This window comes from Oppia nitens, unplaced genomic scaffold (genome assembly GCF_028296485.1).
Source record: "Oppia nitens isolate AA-2021 unplaced genomic scaffold, nextdenovo-longstitch-racon4-pilon3 scaffold4_pilon_pilon_pilon, whole genome shotgun sequence".
NCBI classification, from domain to species: Eukaryota; Metazoa; Arthropoda; class Arachnida; order Sarcoptiformes; family Oppiidae; genus Oppia; species Oppia nitens.
The window spans coordinates 8577957-8602299 of NW_026533232.1; the positions used below are offsets into that span (position 1 = coordinate 8577957).

The 24343-nt window shown below is 23.2% G+C and overlaps 3 protein-coding genes across 6 annotated transcripts in view; 1 reads left to right on the forward strand and 2 right to left on the reverse strand.

Annotated features, from left to right (window-relative positions):
• The window catches only part of LOC128959428 (myb-related protein B-like), a 395191-nt gene that overhangs the window by 346590 nt on the left and 24258 nt on the right, over positions 1 to 24343 (forward strand). The gene's annotated exons all lie outside the window — the stretch shown is intronic.
• On the reverse strand, positions 946 to 8414 carry LOC128960401 (uncharacterized). The gene is made up of 2 exons (XM_054306473.1): positions 8294 to 8414; positions 946 to 2172 (listed from the first exon to the last, which is right to left on the reverse strand). Exon 2 carries the CDS (start codon positions 2149 to 2151, stop codon positions 946 to 948), a length of 1206 nt encoding a protein of 401 aa, XP_054162448.1. The 5' UTR covers positions 2152 to 2172; positions 8294 to 8414.
• On the reverse strand, positions 14016 to 20652 carry LOC128959432 (aldehyde dehydrogenase, dimeric NADP-preferring-like). Of its 4 annotated transcripts, none has more exons than XM_054305383.1 (9): positions 20319 to 20652; positions 16064 to 16207; positions 15664 to 15981; positions 15525 to 15591; positions 15351 to 15447; positions 14924 to 15272; positions 14652 to 14853; positions 14453 to 14588; positions 14016 to 14385 (listed from the first exon to the last, which is right to left on the reverse strand). In XM_054305383.1, exons 1-9 carry the CDS (start codon positions 20337 to 20339, stop codon positions 14232 to 14234), a joined length of 1488 nt encoding a protein of 495 aa, XP_054161358.1. In that variant the 5' UTR covers positions 20340 to 20652; the 3' UTR covers positions 14016 to 14231. The 4 variants fall into 4 exon arrangements, with proteins under 4 accessions (XP_054161358.1, XP_054161359.1, XP_054161360.1 ...); XM_054305384.1 differs by lacking the exon at positions 20319 to 20652 and adding an exon at positions 17484 to 17512; XM_054305385.1 differs by lacking the exon at positions 20319 to 20652 and adding an exon at positions 17230 to 17250.

Below are 24343 nucleotides of genomic sequence, written 5' to 3' on the forward strand. Positions count from 1 at the left end.
GCCTATAAGTTGTAATCAATGACTGATTATTCTAGGAATAGATATAAATAGATAGTTAACAGTAATGTAATGTATAAACATTTTTTACATAAAAATAACAATTGATATGTTTATCAAAATTCAATATTTTTTAATATAATATGTATTTTAATATTATAGCCATTTCTAGAAATATTTTATACTATTTACTTTATACTGAAACTTTGTTTTAATTATAATTATTGTGTTATCTATTATAATGTGATCACTTGTCAAGTGTTTTAAATAAATGTTTTTCACGAACTCCTGAAAGAAGTACGTATATGCATTCTAAAAGTCTGTCTGTCTGTCTGTCTGTCTGTCTGTCTGTCTGTCTGTCTATCTATCTATCTATCCCACGAGGACATAGGTTCGAATCCACGCTCTGCTAAACATTTTTTTTTGAATTTTTTTCTTTCTTAAGTTAAGGATTTCGTATGGAAATGCTTTTGAAGCATTCTCAACTGGTTTAACATTAAAATATATATTTTAATTTTTTATCCCTTCAGTAATTAAAGTAATTAACAAAAGATATTAAATTCAAATTATAATAAATATTAACTAAAAGTACAAAAACACAAATTGTTTATTTAATATAACAAATATTATGAAGATTTTATTTTTCAAATAATTTTATTTATCTAAAAATTATTTATAATTATATACACAACTGTTTAATAAGAAAAATGTTTAGTGATATTTACAATTGATATGATATGCTATTATTAAAGTTTATAAATTATATAAAATAATTGTTAAATACTGTTATATCAAATCAATAATACAGTATATATTGTCTAAAAAATTATTTTTTTTGGTTAAATAAATATTTATGACATTAAGTATCGATATTAATCTATTATTATTATAAATTACTATATAATTAAAATAAATATGTATTGAAAATATATAATTAAAAATGAATATTTAAAATGAAATTCGCAATCGTTTTGCATTAGAGACCAATTGTTTAGCCAACGCATCAATAGTCGGATCTATTTCTATAACAATAATCGGTTGTTTAGTCGGAGATGTCATCGGTTTGTTGTCAGCCGACGACTCAATAATCGGATCCAACATTTGATTCTCGACGTCGGTATCCAATACATAATCATCAGTGTCTTCGCTTAAATCAATGATAATTAGTGACTGAGATTTGCGAACAACTTTCTCGAAACTCCGACACGAATGCCACCGATCAGCAACTCTTTCGCCACAATTGTCACAAATGGTAACTCTGATGATCGACACATCAAGTGGTAGACATTGTTGCAGATATAGTCTCGACAACCAATCAATTCCAGTCTTGAGTCTTAATTGTCTCTCCAGACGTTGTCTTCTTGTGAATGAATAATAAAAATATTTTCTATTATATTGTTGTTCCAGTTCTTCAACGATTGTCTTCTCGTAAATATTGGAAGATTTCCAACGATTCAGTTCTGTATCAGTCAAACAAATCAAAGTCTCATTTCTTGAATATCTATTCATTTCAGTGCTTTTGTTGGCCATCTGTTGGATCTCATTGTGTGATAAACTTTTAATGTTCAGAGTTGTAGCCAAAAACACAAACATTTCGGATGTAAAGTCAAAATTGGAAACAAATGTCAAGAGTCGCTTGTTTTGATCCAATCGTCGTTTCTTTTCATTATTTAAACCATTTTTATCAATAGTCTTTGTATTGGCTTTTCGTTTCACACCTTTCTTCTTCATTACTCGAGGACCCGGACGAGTAGTGTTGTTAACAATCACATCATTAGCTCTGAGAATCGCATTCCTGTCTCCAATCACACGGTTTGTGTCCAAATCAACACAAATGTCATCGACTTTACAGATATCTCTGACCGGAAAACTTTGTTTCAATCTTTCCATTGGTTTATGTTTGAGATCATCGGTTGGAATCAGATTCAAGAATCGCATGAAATCCGATGAAATGGTTTCTGCGTTGTCTTTAGGTTTTTGACTGTCAATCAAATTGATTGATGACTTCAACTCCGGGCCATCGATAGGAAGATATTTTTTGATGTCTATTTCGGACAACTTGTTGACCACAACTTTCGGTTGGTATTTGTTGTGCCAATCATTACAACATTGAGTGCTAAAGAATTGTGTCTCTCGTTGATCACAATCAGCCATATTTGCGGTCTATATCTTAATCTATAATAATTTAATAATAATTATATTATTAATTTTACTTATTATTACTGAATAAATATAAAAATTAAGTAATTATTATTTGAATAAAAAAGTTATAATTTAAAATCATTATATTAAATATTTGATTTTATTTAAATAATAAGTTATATTAAAAAACTAATTATCTAGCTTATAATAAAAGATATTAATCATGATCTAAACTAATACAATGTTTAGTAATTTTTTATCTAGTGAATTTGATATATATTGATAGCTAATAATTTTATATAAATAATTGTAAAATATAATGAATAATAATATATAGGTTTATAAAAATATGTTAGTATTATCAAATTTTTTGCAATTGTACTAAATTTTTCAATATATTTAACTTATTATTAAATAATAACTGTCCAAATATTTCTAAAGCATTTTATACTTTACATTCAAAAAAAAATTACAGAAAAACTTAAACAAAACATAATATTAGTATTTATGAAAAATGAGTGATTTTTGTTATAAAACTTTCAAACAAATCATATGATATTATGAAGTTTAAGATTTATATTAAATTTGTTTATTAAAATTGTCTACAAAAGTCAATATAATTAGATTAGATGTATTTGATTAAATCCTACTTTTATTAGGATTAAAATTTATAAACAATTATAATTATCAACAAAGCAAATACTATAATTTTTTATATAATTTTTATTGAAACATATTAATTATAAATTTTCAAATTCTGATACTATTATACAAATAATAAACAACTGTCAATTGTTTTCATACAAATTATATAAATATTTATTTTGTCATTTTATTTATCAAAAAAACTATTGTTATATTATATATTTTAAGAAACTTTTTAAATTTAATTAAACGAAAGTTAGCTTGTTTATTTAAAATAATAATTTAATAGATTTGTTAAAACTTTTCCTAACTTTTGAAATAAATTTCTAGCGTTCGGTCAACTTTCTAAAGATACAAATATATTCCCTACATATTCCCTTATATGATATTTATTACCCCATTATAACTATTGATTATTATGTGATATGTGTGTACATACGGTAATATAATTTATAAATACAATATTTATTAGCCAGTAATCAAATTAAACAAATTGAGACCAATGTTTAGTGAAAATAAATTAGTGATTTAAGAAATAAATAGTACTAAAACTTAAAAATAACTTTCGATTAAATAAATTTAGTGACTATTTATCACTAAAAATACAGTTTAATATAATATTTGTTTTTCAAAAATTGTAATAAAATGTGTTGTTTAAAGTTTAATAGGTTGTAACAAAAAAATCCCTATGAATTCCCAGTGAAGATAAGCAACTTTAGGAAAATAAAATCAGGGAAAGAATCTGATCCCAACTTGTAATTAGATATCAGTCAACTTTCCAAATGAGGGAAGTTCTCTAATAAAATCCCTCCAATTTTCCAGGAAAACTCCTTAGCCGGTTAAAATGGAAAATAAATTTTATATTTTTACAATAAATAATAAAAATACAAATTTTTTTTGCATAGAATTTCATTGAAATATTTTAAAATAAATTTGATTTCAATGAATTTAGTGATACTATCTAACAATAATTTACTCAAAATACAGTTTAATATAACATTTGTTATTAAAATCTTATAATAAAAGTTGTTGTTTTTGGTTCAATAAGTGGTATTATAATGAAATAGATTCCCTGGGAATTCCCAGAAATTAGGAAATAAGATAACTTTTGGAAAATAAAACAATGGATGGAATTTGTCTGAACCCTTGTTGTAAAATACAAGAACAATAAACGCTAACAGTTTTAGATAAATATATTATAAATTAAACTTACATTCAAATCAATTGTCAATCAAATGGTCACAAAATTAGTCACTATTTTCTTTTGAATCAAAACAATAAAATGTAAGGACTTTTGTATGAAAATTGTTAAACACTTTCGACAATAACTGAAAATCCAATGCGATATACGTTTAAGGTTTGCATTGCTTTTATATACTGTTTATAGTGTGAGAGCACTGCATCTGCGCAGTCATTATTTGTTGATGTAATCAACAGTTTTATTATCGGTTGACGACATTTACTCTATAAAACTGTTTCATTACAAACAAAACCAAAACAATAGCAGACGCACCACAAACACATAGATAACACTTAATATATACATACAAAAATATATAATACGTTTTGTATAAACTCCACACCTAAGCATTATTCCATTTATAAAATTCTTAATTTAACAGTAGATACATAAAAATAGCTAAAGGTAATTTTAGTACTAGAGGTCTACAATCAGTAATTAGATTCAATAATCTGATTTGTTTGACATAAGTTGCTGTAAAGTTAGTAAGGCGTGGTTCACATATTACGTTCGCACTTTTTAAGAAATACAGCCCCCTCCCTCCCCTATTTTCGCAATTGTTCGCATGTAGTCATTTAAAAAAATTACGTTCGCTTATCCGTAACCGCTACCCCCACCACAAGAAATAAGATATTATCTAAATGCGAACGTTCTTAAAGTCTCTACCCCTCCCCTCCCCCTCGTTCGCAAAAGTTCGCTTTGGCTAACCCCCACTCCCCTCAAGTGCGAACGTAATATGTGAATAACGCCTAAATAATTGGATAATACTGTTGTACACACTTAATGACAGTCATTGAAGTACTTATTAGACAATGACTATCATTAAGAGCAGAGTTAAGTATGGGGGGTAGGAGTAAGGCCAAAATACCCCCTAAGATAGAGAAATTGTGATTTAACCCCACAGGCCTTTTGACCAAATTGGAAAAATAGTGTTAAAAACGAGGAGAAATGACCCTAAAATTTCGGCCCGAAATTTCTTTTGAAATTTGTAAAATTTTTATTTTTAATTGACACTATTTTAGTAAATGTAATTGTTTTTAAAATTTATATAAATCTAATTATTAATTAAAAATAAGTAAAATAGTTAAAATCTCGTTAAAACTCATTCTAAAAATAACAATATTTTAATTAAAATGTTCAACTAAAAAAATTAAAAATTACCTATTTTTCAAATGACAGTAATCATATTACAATTTAAATAGAAGTTTAAGATAAATAAAGTTAGTAAAACAATAAATATATATAATATTAATTTTTATTAATAATTTTTAAAAAATTTCAATTTTATAATTTTTATAACTAACACTTTACGGCCACTTATGGCCAACAAATTCGATCATTGAATCTATTGATTGATAAACTTGAAAATCAAAACAACTTAATGATACCGACAACCGGTTTGTCACAAATGCAAACAATTGAAACAAATGGCTATTATTTTGTCCATTGATTGGAATATAGGATTGAATATCATATTTGCCGGCAATAAGTCATATTCATTGCCATATTGTCTGAGTGGCAGAAAAGCTAAGGTGTCGGCCTTTGTGTCCGATAACACGGGTTCGCAACCCAGACGAGTCACTAAACATATTTTGGTAGTTTTTATTAGCGTTAATAATAATAGTAATAATAATATATGTGTACTGAATCATTGTCCACATATACATCCGAAACTTTGTTATGAAGTTTTCAAAAAAATAATTTTTGAAAATATAAGAAAATTAATGAAAAAATACAATTTTTAATTCATGTCTTAACCAGATTTGACACTAAAGTGGATTCCATTGATATTTGCATTGATTCAACTTAAATTATATTCTAATTTATTCGAAATCAATGCCGAGTCTAATGGAGTCTACTTTAGTGTTAATCTGATAAACACACGATATGTAAAATTGTATTTTTTAATTAATTAATTTTCTTATATCAAAAATATAAAAAATAATTTTTTTAAAATTTTATCACATAATTTCGTGTATATATTCTTTATTTTAGTCAAATTTGAGAAAATTTAATCATAAGGTTTTCAAGATATTAACCCTCAAATACCCTCACTTGTCATTGACCGGTGTGTATGACTGGCCGTTCATTAATAGGTACTCCTCTTAGATAACACTATTGATTGTCATAGAGTACTGTATACGCAATGCTATAACCAATATATCGTTAGAGAGGAACATAGTTTAATGGTTTTCAAAACCCCGTCAATGCATTCAAATGTATAAACTTGTCATACAATTCATAGATTGCCGAAAACTATACAATTATTGACACTAAGAGTAAACAACAATTTTTATTAAATTATTTAATAAGTTTACAAATATTTATGTCAAACAAATCAGATGAATGTTATGATCGATAATAATATTAATCAAACATAATATATAATAATTCACTGATAATTATATTATTAATTTTACTTATGTTTTAATGAAGATTTTAGTGTTTTATTGATGATATAAACATAATCAGAGTCTTAAATATCGGCGGCGATGCTATTAATTTCAATTATCTCATCAAAAATAGGTTCGATTTAAAAATTCGGTAAAGTTTTAGACTATTTTAAACTAAATAAGATTTTTATTTTTTTTATTAATTTCATGATTGGACAGATAATTGTAGTCGACTATAATTTTTACAATTTTTTTTAAAGACGATTGTATATTATCTGATCAATTATATTAATTAAAAATGACCAATTACAATCTTATCTAAAACTTACAGAAAAACTTAAGCAAAACAAGATTTTAGTATTTATTTTTGAAAATATAATTTACAAAATCAATTAAATTATAATATATGATCTAAACTTTGAACTTAACATTCAAATTGTTTAGTCAACAAAAATCTATAAAAAGATTAGTATATTAGTTCTCTGTTTGATAACAGATTAATCTTAATTTTAAAGATTAAAATAATAAAAAAAAATAAACAATAATATTATCAACAAAACACATCTTATATTTTTAGAAATCAAAAACAATTTACCAAAATATTTGATTATATTTTTTTGGAACAATATTTTCAAATTTTAATTATTGGTAACAATTTTGTTAAATATTTATTAGTTATTATTTAGATATACTGTACTAATAAAAAATTTAATAATTTATCTTTTTTAAATTTTCAATTTTTAAAAACCTAATCTTAACTGTTAAAATAAATGTAAATAGTTTTGGTAACTTTCTAATTAGGCGTTGTTCACATATTACGTTCGCACTTGAGGGGAGGGGGGGTTAGCCAAAGCAAACTTTTGCGAACAATGGGGAGGGGATGGGTAGAGACTTTAAGAACGTTCGCATTTAGATATATGTTATTTCTTGTGGTGGGGGGGAGGGTGTAGTGATTAGGGATAAGCGAACGTAGTTTTTTTAAATGACTACATGCGATCATAGGGGAGGGAGGGAGTCTAGATTTCTTAAAAAGTGCGAACGTAATATGTGAACCACGCCTTATAGAAAATTTCCAAATAAAATCCCTCTAAATTATTGAAAAAATTGCAAAATTATATTTTTGTTTAGTTAAACCAATTATATTACTATAGTTTAATCATAATTTCAATAAAAATAGACAACAAATGTAAATATAATCCCAACACTAACTGTATATTATTGAACAAATAATATGTGGTCCGATATAGTGTTTTGTTAATACTTTATTAGATATATTTATAGTATAAAAATGCATTGAAATGTATTTTGTGTGTGTATTGCAAACTGTAGACATATATTATAACTAAAGCTATGTTTTTTCGGGAATTCAATCAATCAGTTTATCCATTAATAACAAATAGTAATCAATTAAAAACAGAAAATAAATTAATTTCAGTAAATAAAACCGATTTTCTGACATATAATCTATTTATTATTAGTACTATAAGAAAAAACAAAATTTAATTTCCCGATTTTGGCCATTTTAACTCCCGAAAAAACATAGTTATAATTATAATTTAAGTAATTATAAACTTTTAATAAAATGGTACAGTAATATAATTTATAAATACAATTAACGCATGCGTCATTCATATAAATTAATTTTAGCGTAATTTATGTATTTTAAACAATATTACATTATTTATTTAACTTAACACATTATTATATTTAATTTATATAAATTAATTAACTTTAATTATTTTTATATTTAAAAAATAGTTATAATATATAACTGAAATAGTATTGTTTTAAAGTACTTTTTTTGATTAAATTTAAAATTACTAAAATTACAATTACAAGAACATTAAACACTAGCAAATTTATAAATTAAACTTACATTTAAACCAATTGTCAATCAAATGGACACAAATTTTTTACGAAATTTTATTCTTTTGTTAAAATGTAAGGACTTTTGTATGAAAATTGTTAAACAGTTTCGACAATAACTGAAAATCCAATGCGATATACGTTTAAGGTTTGCATTGCTTTTATATACTGTTTATAGTGTGAGAGCACTGCATCTGCGCAGTCATTATTTGTTGATGTAATCAACAGTTTTATTATCGGTTGACGACATTTACTCTCAATTTTATAAATATTAACCAATAGTAACACAGTATTTATACATTCATGTCATTTGAATTTCAATGTTAACGATATGATTGGCTGATAGATAAGTGACACAAATATTTGAATTTCTATTAATACTTTTTTTATAAATAAATATATATTTAAATATAAATTATTATAATATTCTATTTATATGTTTATTAATACAATAATAAGTTTATTTTAATTAGAAATATATGTTTACACTAACTGTCCATAAAATACAGTATATATTGTATTAGAAATATTTGTTTAGAAATATAATTGTTTGTCAAATAGATTACAAAAATCTTGGATAGACTTGAACTAAATATTTTGAATACTTTATCTTAGATTATACTAAATATTTTTGTAAAATATTTTTACTTTATTATCATTTTATTTTTAAACAAATATTATTTTTAAAAATATTATTCAATTATATATATATATATATATAAAGATAATATTATTTATTATTTAAAACCCCTGAAAAATCTATTGATTTTCATACATTCAAATGATTGTCAATTAATTTAAGTGCCAAATGTACAGTAGTTTTACTATAAATTCATTTGATTACACAATAGATATTTACAATAAAAAAAACTTTTATTTTTTGTATGAAATTTTAAAATAAAATTCAAATAATAATTATGACTTGTATTTCATAATAAATTTTTCTCCTAATTAAATGTTGAATATTTAAAAAAATTGTCCATTTATTCAAAAAAAATGTATTCAACAACTATAGTGAATAAAAGCTCTGACAATAAACTCAGACACCGTTTGACTGCATGAATGTCTGCTAAGTCTACGGTTCAGACATTCAACCGACACATATCACACATGTCTATTGACAAACACATACAGAGAGCACCAGTAGATTGAAAAAAGCAGACAATTGTCCGGAGATTGTTATCCAGACATAGATTATATACAATTCAGTATATTATATAACATATAATAAGTACTATTTTTTGAATAGATTTTTAAATAAAGTATTACTAAAAAATATATGCGACTATACTGTCCACTCCTAACTTCACAAAACAGTTTGTATTGTATTGTTTGATGTCTGCAAAACTGTGTACAGGTATGCATTACATTGAATTAAATATATATATATATATATATATATATATATATATATAGAGAGAGAGAGAGAGAGAGAGAGAGAGAGGAATCAATTTTTATAGAGAGGAAAGTTACCCAAAAAATGCCTCCAATTTTTTCGGAAAATATGGAATATATTTTATTTTCCATACTTTGATTTTTAGAAATTGTAATTATTATTACAGTTTATTTAATTAGAATAAATACTATTAAAATTTAAATATTTGCAACAAAAATATTGAAATATTCAATAATAAATTTAAATTTAGTTAAACTATTAATCAGTAGAACTTAAAACAAAGTTTAATATAATATTTGTTTTTTAAAGATTATTATAAAATAAATTTCCAGTGAATTTCAAGAGTAGGAAACATAAGGAACTTTTGGTTAATAAAAATAGGGAACAAATCTGATGTAACAAAATATGATATAAAACAGTAATATCTAAACAATCATTTATATTAAGATTTCAGAAAAATATTCATAAAATTAAAATATTTTTTAATGTATAATAGCTTTACTGAACTTTTATGGTAAGTCACTCTCTAATAATAATTCAATTTATGTATAAATTAAAAATTATTAAACAATAAATTAAGTGTAATTTAGAAAATTGATTAAAACTAACAAAAATAGCAAATTTATAAAATAAAACTAATCCTTATATTTTTAAAACAATAATAACAGTATTGACTAATATATTTAAGATAAAATTATCTATTTTTAAATTATTTTATTCACTATATAATCACTTACTATAAAATCAGTTTTATATTTGTAGTTGTGATCAATAAAAGTGCATTTAATCAACATTTTTCTTATTTTAATTAAACAAATATTTTAACAAATACTGTATAATTATTAGTTTCCCAAACATATCATACAAATAATACCCATTAGAAACTTAAAAATCCAATAACTATTGTATATCAATAAAACACTTTATAAAGACTGACAAACACCAGTTGCCAACGGATGACCTATGGGTGCATATAAACAGTGGTTACAAACATACTGTACACAGCATACCCTAAAAGAGGTATATATCAGCTCATGTATCACACTATACGATATGTGATTCACTCTTTAGTATTGAAAGTTATACTCAAAGTATTTTTTCATTTATGGTATTTTTCAATTCATTTTAAATATTAAATAAAGTTATTATTTTAATACAATTAAAATTGAATGCAATTATTTCTACTATTTTATAACTGTAAGATATGCAGCATTTTTGTATTTTATAAAAATTAAAAGTTGCATAACTGCCCTTAGCCGGTGGCCGATTGAAATTATTTTTTATATTTAAGTAGTTTAATATCTAGTAGTTTTAAATAGTATCAGTTATTTTTATGGATGAATCAGTTAAGGTGATAAAATTGGACATCAATGGTCACCCGTATTACTCACACGCATACCAATGCTTTTAACATTAACACTACAATATATATACAATATTACATATGCATACCAATACATTTAGCACTATATACACATATAAGACATTTTATTGTATTATTTTATTATACATATACTCTATACACACATTACTTACTAAAACCGATTGTTAATAGCGGAGACTCAGTGTTCTCAGACTCTATTGGACTTATTTTTCCTTCACATGATTTAACTAAATAAATGTTAACCGGATTAGTACCGTATTGCTAACGCTATTAGAATAAGTGTAAGATATTTTCGGATATTTATAATAAATTAAACAAAATATTTACAATTTAATTACTAATAGTTTTTTAACATGATATACAATTCTCTTTTATACAATTATTTTTACAGTAAAATCAATACTATATACAAAACAATTATATTTTCCTTATATTACATTTATTTAGTTTTTGTTCTCAATTATTAATTTTTTGTACAAATTTAATAATTGATATACAATTAGTAATAGCCTCTTTGATATACGGATTTTAGAAAATGACTTGAAATAAAATGTTAAAGTAAAATGATTATTTTTTAATTATAAACACATAACAATGTAAATATTTATTAGCAGTATATTCGCTATTCATAATCAATAAAATTTTACTTTTAATTTATTTCAATTTTTAAAATTCATCACTAAAAATCTAATTTATAAATTGAAATGCAATATATTGATAATCGGGAGTAAATAAAGTAAAATCATAATTTATTCTATTATTTTTTATAACTTTCCATATCACCACAACTTTTAATACATTCATTTTAGTATTTTGATATTAGTTGACTCCAAATTGTTTTTTTAGTAATCAGACTTTAAATTATTTGATGAATCAATTTGTGGATCTTTACATTCATAGGTTTGTTCATTATTCTACTTATTTGACAAAATCAAATAACAATTACACATATATTGTAAGAAAAACAAACATAAAAAAGATATAATTAACACAAAATCAAAGTTTAATTTTACAAATGGTATAAAAACTGGACACCAATTGTCATACAACTCACTCTCAAATTAGCGATTAAACTAACCATTTAACCATTAATTAACTATAAAATTGTAGTTTATATATATATATATATATATATATCATATACTTATGTTAGAACAGTATATACAGTAAAATTTATTTTTATATAACTTTTTTTAAATATATTTTTTAATTATATTAGTTTTTTTATATATTATTATTTTTAGATTATTTTAAATAAATAAAATTTCAATTAAAAAACTATACAGGTAGAACCTGTCATATGAGTCGGGTGTGTATAGTGTAGGACCCGATCAACAAAAAAATATCTGAAAAGTTTAAATATTATTATTATTACAATGTATATGATTTCTGGTCTATTCATCCATTTACTAATTTATAATACTTTTACATTATTGTCATGTAATAAAAACACCAAGATCACTTTCCATAGGTGAACAATATGTTTAGATTTTCATTAACAAACATTTATAATAAATGTTAAAACACTTAATAAAATAAACCATTCATATCATATAATTTATATATTATTATTATTTTGTAGTTTAAAAAAATACTTTAAATATTATATTGAGTATTATTCATGTGATATTATTTATTTTTATATGTTTTTATATATTTAATTTATAGATATACTCTTGAAATTAATCAATAGTGTCTTGATTTTCAACTAAAAAAATTATTTTGTCGGTTTAACGCTTATAACTGGGACTTAGTATGTCCACCGAAGTTGACCAGTGGACGCTATTTCCGAAATTTTATTATAACTATAAATAACTATTTGTTAGGTTAGCAACTATAAAAACTTATAAATAACTATTTCAGTTATTTTGAAAAATATAAGCATTAGATTGTAAAATATTGCTCAAATATATGTAAAAACAAAAAATAATAATTATATAAATTATATAACATGTGTAAACTGTTATCAACTCATATTACTTTTTTAACAATAGAAATAATTAGTTTATTTATATAAATCATTTTTGTAAATATGCTGAAAACAAGTGAATTATATATCAGTTGAAATATTTATAAGAAAATAAATAACTATTTCAATAACTATTTGGTTTTTTTGGCAATTATATACAACTATTTAATACAGTTTAAATAACTATTTTAACAACTATTTGACGTTTTTTGGCAACTATTATAACAACTATTTAATAGAGTATAAAAAATTATTAATCAATACACTATTAATCAATCATAAAATATATTTTAAACATTATATGTAAGTATTTTTAAAATCAGTTTTTTGTGACTTAATTTCAATAATTATCAATTAGTTTACATTAGTGATGATAATTAATCGAACAAATATATTATAACCGCTTTATAAATATTAAATCTAGTTTTAAAAACATAATTTTTTTTAATAATCTTAATTTCCAAATTCAATTGTCATAAATAAATAACTTTGATCTAATTGAAATATTATATATAAAAAATATTTTTTATTTAAGTACTTGTTGTTTAAAACTTAACTTTAATTTATAATTTTAAAAATAATTCTAGATTTAGTATAAAATATTATTTTTAATTCACAATATGGTGTGAATTTATAATATAAAATAAACCGCATTAAAATTGGTCAAATAGTTTTCGATATATTAATAGTTTTATCAATACATAGATATTAAATCCACTGTATATAAAATTAAATTAATTATTGAAAGTATTATAATTTATTTTTTTTCAGATTAATAACTTAATAATTGTAAATAAAAAAAATTATTACGGTAATTATTTTTTGTCCAAATCTATACAAAAATATTTCAAAGTAACATTTTGATAAATAAAATAAAATTTATATACATGTATAGTATTTTGACAGTTATTTTAAATTTCAAAAATTCAATTTCAATAATCAATATAATCAATCAATAATATTTAATCTAAATGATTATACGGTATATATATAAATATAAATTATAGAATTGTGTGTTAAAAAAATAAAATAAACTAAAATAAAAAAATCTTCAATGCACTAAACAAAATGTGCGCCAAATTAATTATATCAAATAAAAAAAAGATATTTTGTAAATATCGTAATTCAATTGCAATAATAATTGTTTAAAAAAAATTAAATTAAAAATATAACACGGATTGTACTCTTCTTTTTTTTCTCTAAACAACAAATGATTGTATGGCCAGTACTGTAATGGCGCCGACGGCACACATCACATAATGAGACAAATATTTTGGTGTAAAATCGCGGCGTTTGGCCAACAAGTGTCTCATGAATCTTGCCTTACCGTCGCTGTACGGCGGATAACGTTTCCTTAAATAATTCAAATTAAAATATCATTTAAATTTAGTAATAATTTTTAAAAATATCGTAATCTTACGATCCGAGCGCTTCCAACACTGGATTATATCCACGAATCAGAACAGACTTTTCGTGAGTAAACGTATCGAACGAATACTTTCCGTGATATCGACCGACACCCGAATGACCGACACCACCGAACGGAAGAGTGTCCACTAAATAAATATACAAAAAATAGTTTATTTTTTCGATACATTTATAAATGATTTTTTAATTACCGCATAAATGAAAGACACAATCGTTGACACAAACAGAACCGCTAGAAGTTTCGTTCAAAAACTTCTTAATTGTGTTTTTGTTTGACGAAAACAAATACAGAGACAACGGTTTTTCTCCTTTGTTGATGAAATTAATGGCTTCTTCTTCTGAGGAAACGTTTACAATAGGAAGAACCGGACCGAAGATCTCTTCGCTCATAATCTGAATTTGAAAATTAAAAATTTATTAAAAAAAACAAAATAATATCAATAATTAACAGTTATGTAATTACGGGATCATTAGGCGAGACGTCTACCAAAATGGTGGGTGCGATATAGTTTTCGGTGTTATCCTTTTGGCCGCCGATCACTGGCTTACCGCTCGAGTCAATCAATTTAGCCACGCGTTCAAAGTGTTTAGTGTTGACAATCCTACAGAAATCGGGTGACTTTTGCGGATCTTCGCCGTAAAATTCTTTGATAATTTTTTCCGCCGCATTTATCAATGTTTTTTGTACTTTTGTCGTACACAGTATATAGTCGGGTGCCACACATGTTTGGCCGGCATTTAACAGTTTTCCCCATAGTATTCGTCTCCAAGCGATTTCCAGATTAGGAACGGTATCGTCGATATAGAGGGGACTGTTAGGTGACAAATAAATAATTCATAAATAGTTGATACACAAACAGTATATAAATATTGAAAGTATTTTTGAATACCTCTTTCCTCCCAATTCAAGAGTAAGTGGTGTTAAGTGTTTGGCGGCCGCTTCGGCAACAATTTTACCGATAGATGTCGAACCAGTAAAGAAGATATCTTCAATAATAATAATAAATCATTTCATTTAATTAAATTCTGATTAATAATTAAATTAATTATTAAAAATAACATACAATCAAATCTCTCTTTTAGGAGCACTTGTGTTTCGACTGGTCCTCCAGTTATCACATGAAAACATTCCTTAATTGGGCAAAAAAACCAAGATTTCGTTTACTAATCTGACAGAAATAATTTAATTAAAATCACACATACATTGTCCAGATATTTTGGAATCAGTTCGGCCAAAACGTTTGCCGTATTGGGCGATATCTCCGATGGTTTAATAATGGCACAGTTTCCCGCTGATATGGCACCGACCAATGGACAGAGTGCCAACTGAATCGGGTAATTCCAGGCACCGATAATAAGGACCAAACCGTATGGATCTTTGTGTATCAATGCTGTGTCCATCATAACGGGTATACTTTTCGATACATAAGTCGGTTTCATATTTTCCTTAATGTGTAACAACTGATCTTTGATGTCGTTCTGTACGAACTCCACTTCAGCCAACATTGTCTCAAATGGCGGCTAATTATTGTTAACAAACAAACAAAAAATTCAATTAATTGTTTCTCAAATATATTGTTTCAAATCATATTAATTAACAAACTTTTTTAAAGTCTTCTTTCATTGCCGACACAAATGTCTCTTTGTTTTCGCTGAGCAAACGATTTAATGCTTTCAATTGCGAGACCCGAAAGTCCAGACTTTTGGTGGTATTCCTGGCGAATGCCATACGGGCTCTCGTAATGGCCTATCAATTGATAAAAAACAAATAAATCAATTATTATTTTTAGTTAAAAAAGACATTAAATGCTTAAAATTAGTTAATAAGACACCACTAGTGATGATAACATTTTCTACCTCATAATCGGATGTGATTTCATTAAATCTAAATGTCTTATAATTATCTTCGATATCAATTATCTTATAGTCGGCTCTCATCATTGTCTTAACAATTTAGATATATATATACACACAGATATGTTACACTGATTTAAAATTTAGATATCAAAACAAAACAAAATATCACAAATTAATTTTTAAAGTCTATTTTAGACAATTTATTTGAATGACATGACATGTATTTCTATTTTAAACGTTTTACTTCACAATAAAAATAAATACAAGCTATTGGTGTGTGTTTTTTATTCATTACATTTGGTCCATAATTATAATAATAGTAAATATAATATTAATGATAATCATATAAATAAATCTGAGAATAAAACTAGTTTTCCAATACATTTGGGGATGAGTTAAGTTAGTTTAGGCTCTGCTCTTGAAATACATTTTTTTAAATACAGTGATAGAGAGGGGACACAAACAGTCAATAAACTCAATTTAGATCTCTTAGGAAATATCGGTATAAAAACTTTTATATACCAATAAACCTTAATATTATACTAAAGTATATTATTATAATTAATAATCAGTTTTCAATTTATATTACTCTGTATGAATATTAGTGAGTTTATGAACAAAATATTCAATTTTTAAAAAAAACTTATTGTCATATATATATATAAACAAAATAATAATAATTTTTTTTGACACATAATTGCTATTTATTTAATTATTATAATTGAACATCAATTTCATTTGTTTGCATATATCTTACAAAATTACTAAACATTTTTACTGCAACTAATAAATAAATAAATAATACAGTAATAGTGTACTGTATTTCCAATAATAACAATTGTAATTTCAAAGGTAAGAAATTTTTTAAATAACATTTATATGAAATATTTATAATAAAAAAATCCAAATTACCATGCTTATTAAATTATACCATTACTACTCTAAATACAGGTTTATGCATATATTATTTGGTTGTTACCAAGGACATTTCAATTATTAAATATCAAATCATCAAAACAGTGTACATGAAAACATTTTTTTATAATAGTTAAACAAGTTTTATACACTATTTGACAATTACTGTATAAATATTTTTTACATACAATTATAAATATCAATTGATATTTAATTAAATTTAAATTTTTATTATACTGTATTAGACATACCTTACTTATGGATGCCATATTATTAAATATTATGATATATATATATATATATATAGTTAATTCAATTGATTTTTTAACACCTTTATGTCAGACCCAGGGCAAAATTTGCTAAATAACTATATTTACTGAAACAAAAATCAATAATAATCAGAAAATCACTTTGAGTAGGTGTTTTAATAGTTGTACAAATCACCAAGTCATCAATTTGTAGTAATTTTTAAAATAAAATGTTTTTCAAAAAACTTAATTTGCAATTTTAAAAACACATTTAAATTAATCACAATTATTAAATTACTGAATCAATTTGAATCTATTAAAAGGGATTTTATTGAACATTTTATTGAATAATATTTATTTATATATATATATATAGTCTTAATTGATAATAATATAACTTGAAATTTAATGAAGTAATTGTTTTTAAATATGGATACTTTCAATGTTACTATTAAAATGTCATTAAATATTGAGAGACATTTCATTTAAAAAAAAACTAAAAATTAGTTTTTATTTATTTTATCTTGCATTTGATAAAATTCTACTGTAGTTTTTAATCAAGTTTAGTATGAATGCACTTTATATATATAAAAAAAATTGTACAAATTTTATTTATTATACAGTACAGCCTGTACTGTACAGGGTAAATAAGTTTGTTATTTATTTTAATTGTTATATTATTATAATTTAATATTTATAATTTTAAGCTTATATATACAGGCATACTATATACTGTTGAGTCAATCAAATGAAATATTTTTCATTAATTTATAAATTATAAAAATATTTTTAATACAAAAAAATTCAGTATAAATATACTGTAAGTTAAATATTCAATACTTGTTACTAATAAGATTTGTACTTAAAATGAACTCCAATATAATTAAATTGTATTATTAATATTATCATTATTATCGGTTATTTATCAAAACTGTCAGTGCTTTGTGTGAACTAATTTGTGTATAGTTTAGGTGTCAAACAATTTGCAGAAAAATATGACTAAAATAAACTATTGTCTGACACACACAACAAAAAAATTGTGTTTGTTTTAGATATTATCTGCTAAAACATGTCATCTATTTTTTACGCGTCAATAATAATGGCAAAAAATAAGTGTAGATTTTTATCACTGTTTCAACACAAATATAACTGTATTTTTTAGGGGAAATATATTTTCACATATAATCGGAAATCAATGGGAAAGTTGGGCTAAATTTGGATCCCATTTATATTGCAATAAATCATTTTTTATACAGTAATATACATAAATATATATATATTTGTATCCATTGAATTATATATGATATATATTTTAATGCATAAATATTTACAATGAAAATATATGGCATAGCATATGGTTTGTAAACGCATATAAATGTTTTTATTTATTTTGTTATATTTTAAGCGTAAAAATCAATTTAAACGACATGTAAAATATAATTTATAGCAACAAAATAACATTTTTTTAGTTAAACAGTCTAACAGTATATTTTTAGAGAGAGAGAGAGAGAGAGAGAGAGAATAAGCCGATTAGATATACACAGAATATATATAAATTATATAATAAAATTGACTAATAATATATTAATAACATATTTGATATCTAATGGATTACAACACAAATTGCTTTTGATATTTAATTTTAAGTCAAAAATATAAAATGTCAAACAAACAGATATTATGATATTATTATTATTATTATAACTATATATGATATAAGACCCTAACACACATAGACTTTAAACTTAATGCTATCCAAACAACTATTATAGTTAGTTATGAGTGCTTTTTTAAATCAACTATATTTTTGTTATGTTACTAAATGACACTGAAGTACACTATTTTTTCACATATATGCTAAACACTTGAAGGTCTCAAATGATTTTTTTGAGAAAAATAAAAAAATTGTGACAAAGACTAGTAGTTTAAAAATCAAAATTTTTCATTTTGTTTTGTTATATAATATATACATTATATATACATTATATGAATTACATATACTTATTTTAACAAAAAAAAACAATAAAAATGCATTAAAAAAGAATAGTAAATAACATTACATTTCATATAATCATTTTTTATGAATTAAACAATTTTTAAATAATTATATATCATATTTATATAGTATATAATATGATTTTTATAGCTAATTTAGATGGCTATCGAAACACAAATTTATATATATATTTATGATTGCTTAATAAACAAGCAAATTAATTAGAGGTATCAAGATTTTATTATTTGGGGCATTATATTACATATAAATATATTATATATATATAATATTCAGCAAAATTATTGTAAACATAATGTTAAAAATCTATTACACAATTGTAGCAAACATTGCATAACTTTACTTTTTTTCAAGGGTTTGGCAAATAAATTAATTTTTAAATAAATAGTTAATAAATACTGTGTATAAATATTTATAATAACAATAATAATGTAACTAATATATTATGATTAAAATCAATTCATTTGATTGTATTGTATTTTTATTGTGTGTTTGGGAATATATAAAAAAAACTATTTAAAAAAATATAATATACTATTAAATAAATAGCAAAACAAACCAAAACAACAACAAAATAGTTAAAATAAATTGAAAATAAAACACAAAAATTATTTAATTAAAAAAAGTAATAATAATCGTTAAAATTATACTTTTTTATCATAATTATAAATTACAATATATTTTTTAGGGATAAACTAAACAATAATAATAACAATAATTGAAAAGTTATCCTCAAAATAATTTAAATAATAAAAAATTAAATAAAATAGCATTTTTCTTAAATAAGCATGCTAAATTTTTAAATAATTATAATTATACCATACCTTTTCAATAATTGCCGACATATTATCAATGATTGTTGTGTTTATAAATATATATTTATAAAAAAATAATTATTGAATAATTTAAATACAGTAGACTATTATGTAAACTAATAATTAATGAACAAAAAAACAAAAATGTAATTTTCTCTGCAAATGTCTGGTAATAATAATAATAACAAAAACAACTCTCTGTAGTAAATAAAATGTATTTATAAAAAAAAAACTTTAGGGAAAAAATAAATTCAATATAAAGCGAGACTTTGGTATTAAATATTTATAATAACAACATATATCTAAAATGTATAATCAATTGAATGCCAAACATCACCATTAAAATAGTGAATGTGTAGTACAGTATATATATATATATATATATAACAGTCAAATACTATACATGTTTGTCATTGAATTTCAATTTTGTACTTAATTTCAATTGGATTTCGTATACTGTATGATATATATATATATATATATATTATGTTTGCAGATAACTTTCCTCTTAGTATTTAATGTACATTAATACAGTATTATACCTAAAAAATTCTATATAAAGGTATATAAAGCTATCTGTCTGTCAAATGGTTTGTTATGTTTTTTAGGTGTGTGCTATTGTGTATATGTGTGTGTGTGTTATGTGGATGTATACTACAAGTATGACATCTCTGGTCGATTCATTGCAATTATATATTATCAATACATTTATACAAAACGTATACTAAATACAGTAATAACTTTAATATAGTATTTTAAAAAATAATTAATTAAATGATTATAAATTACTGTATTATTATACTCTATATGTGATTATAGATGTTGCGATAAAAACAAAATACTTTAATTAAAGAAATAAGTAGATTAGCAAAAAAAGTAAAATAAATAAATATTTTTGAATATTTTGATAACCTTTTCTCTTTTTTTTTTGTTTAAAATTTTTATCGATATTTTTTACGAAAAATTGTGAGACCAACCATTGAGATGATAAAAAATTTTACAAAAAAAATTAAATACTTCATAATAATTATTTTTTATTTATAGTTGACATAACAGTAGTTATTATATAATGTTGTTATTAATCTTTAAATTTAAGGCAATTTTTTTATTTATTTATATGAATGTAAAGATTATTAAAATTATTGTAGAATTTTTGAATTATATAGATATATATATAAAGTTGAAATAAAGTATTTTTTAAGTCATTATATGATATTTTTATACACTCTATTCAGTAATAATTGTGTTTAAACTAACAATATTATAAATATTCCCATTATTTGTGATATATTTCGTGTTATCATTAACTTTAGCCCCGAAAAAATATTGTTGAACTAAAAAAAAATAATATATTTATGTATAATTTTTGTGTAAATTATATAAATAAATGCAAGAATTTTTTTCTTTTTGAGAAATTTGCTTCAATACTAATAATAATAATAACAATACATAATATTATTATTAATGATAAGTGACTCACAAAAAATATATAAAACTTAAACCACAATATTTCATATGAATATTATACAAGAGTTAAGTCTACTGTTAATCTCAATTATGCATAAAATACTCGTTTATTTTTGTCTTATGTTGTGTTGTGTGTGTGAACACTATATTTGTATTACACAACAATAATAATCATAATATCAATGGTATAAATAAATATAAATTTATATATATGTATATATGTATTATATTATATAATAGCACTTGAAAAACACAGAGTACCCGAAAACCTGATTTATATATATATATATTTATCTACCAGTGCTCTGGTTTTATGGAGAATTTACACACAAAGTGATTTTGTTTGCGATTATATTTTTATATTTATATAATATTATGTTTGTGGTTATGTATATAAAATATATACCCCTTTTATTTATGATTAGCAAAGCGTGTATACAATATGTTTATTAATACTGTACTATATTGTACTAAAGTAAATGATAGAAAACTAAACCATACATAAAATTTTTAGTGGTTTTAACTATTAAAACACATCAAAAATTTTTAGTGGTTTTAGTGGTAATAATAAGCAAAGAGTTAGTCGTATTTATTTTGTGTGTGTTTGTTGAAAATGTTTGGGAAATTTTTGTTGTAAATTCCATTAAAAATATTTTATGTACTCCTAGTATACTATATATATGATATATAAAGTATTATATCGTTTAGTATATACAGTATATATAATGTATGTTTCAATTCATTAAGACATAAATTAAAATAACTCTTTTTATTTTGTTAATGTTGTTGTTGTTGTTTAATACATATATTATGATAATAAATGCCTTATTTAATTAGCTAAAATCAATCATTATATATTTTTATAAAAATTTATAGACCGGTAATAATTAATGTAATATGTTTATTATTAATAATATAAAAATTTATTTAATCAATATAATGCATTTTATACATTTTTATTATTCTTTAAAATTGAAATTTTTATTAACAAATAAAGAGAATATATTTATATAGTTATAAATTTACTACATTATATATAATTTATATATATATATTTTTTTTATATGTATATCTATTTACATAATTTACATTTATCATACAAATAAATTATATTAAAATTTAAATATTTATGAATATTCTTATTATTATTATTAAAATTGTTTGAGATTTCACTATAATATTTATATAATATAGCAATTTAAATGTTATATCAATTATTATAATTAATTTGTTTCTAACAATTTGTTCATATAGGTGTCCTGTTTACAATTATCATACAATTAATTATCATTATTATAATAAATATTATCATTAAATAAACTATTTGTTAAATAAGTCACAGATTTTCTATACAATTATTTGTAATTAAAAATAATATATACAAATTATTATTATATAAAAAGATCTGTGTTATTTATTTATTTATTTATTTGATACCAATATTATTAAGTTATGATTTTATTTCCACTTATTATTTTTATGATTTTTATTAATTATAATAAATTTGGATTTTTTAAAAACAACAATCAACAACAAAAAAAACAATTGGCAAATAATGTTGTTTTTTTTGGGTTAAGTATCCAATAATTTATTGATTAGATTTTTGTTAGCTCTTTCTTGTGACCCCCAGGTTTGGTAGGTTTTTGGCCAGAAAATAAAAACTGGTCTAACAATTACAACCAAATATCTGGCCAAACCAATTTGTAAATGATTTTTACAATAATATATTATTATTATTATTATTATTAATTATATTATATTTAAGTGGATGATGAGCATGGTAAATTATTTTTGAAATTTGTTTAACTATATTGAAAAATTATTATTTTTTACAATAAATTTGATTAAAAAAACACTTAAAAGTTTGTTTAATAAAGAAAAATTATCACAATTTCGGTTAAAATTTATGACACAATCAATGCCATCATTGATGAGATTTTTCAAACATATTAAAGATGGTTATGAAATGCATCCTATGATCAATTCAATGGACACTACAATCAATGTTAAGCTATTGATCTCACTATTACTGGCAAACACACGTTGACACCAATTATTTCTATAAATAATTTCGATGAATAATTTCCTAAAATATTTATTATTATTTTTAGTTGAAAACCCAATTCAATAGTTGACAACCAAATCACTTGAGTATCAATTGAGAGCATAACTCTTAAATATATATATTATTTTGACTGTGGTTTCACTGTTGTTGAACACGATATCAGTGGTCTATTATCTAAGTGTCTTAAGGCATCGTTCACAGCTCTGGCGTGTTGGCCATCGAGTGACCTCTGAATGGCTGGCAGTAATAGTTTGGCCACATATGGGTCCTCATCGATGCACTCGTAGACATGTTCGATGGGCACCGGCGAGTGTGTCGATGAATGCAAACTATATAAGTCTCTACACGAACTCTTTGGGCATCGACTCTGTGCCAGTCGTCGACACCCGTAATCACTTGAGTCGTCAGTCAAATAATATTTCTGTGTCTTACGGCCCAACTTCGGACTCTCGGCACTGGCGGCCATCGTTAGGGCACCCATATTGACATCGTAGGCGGCGGC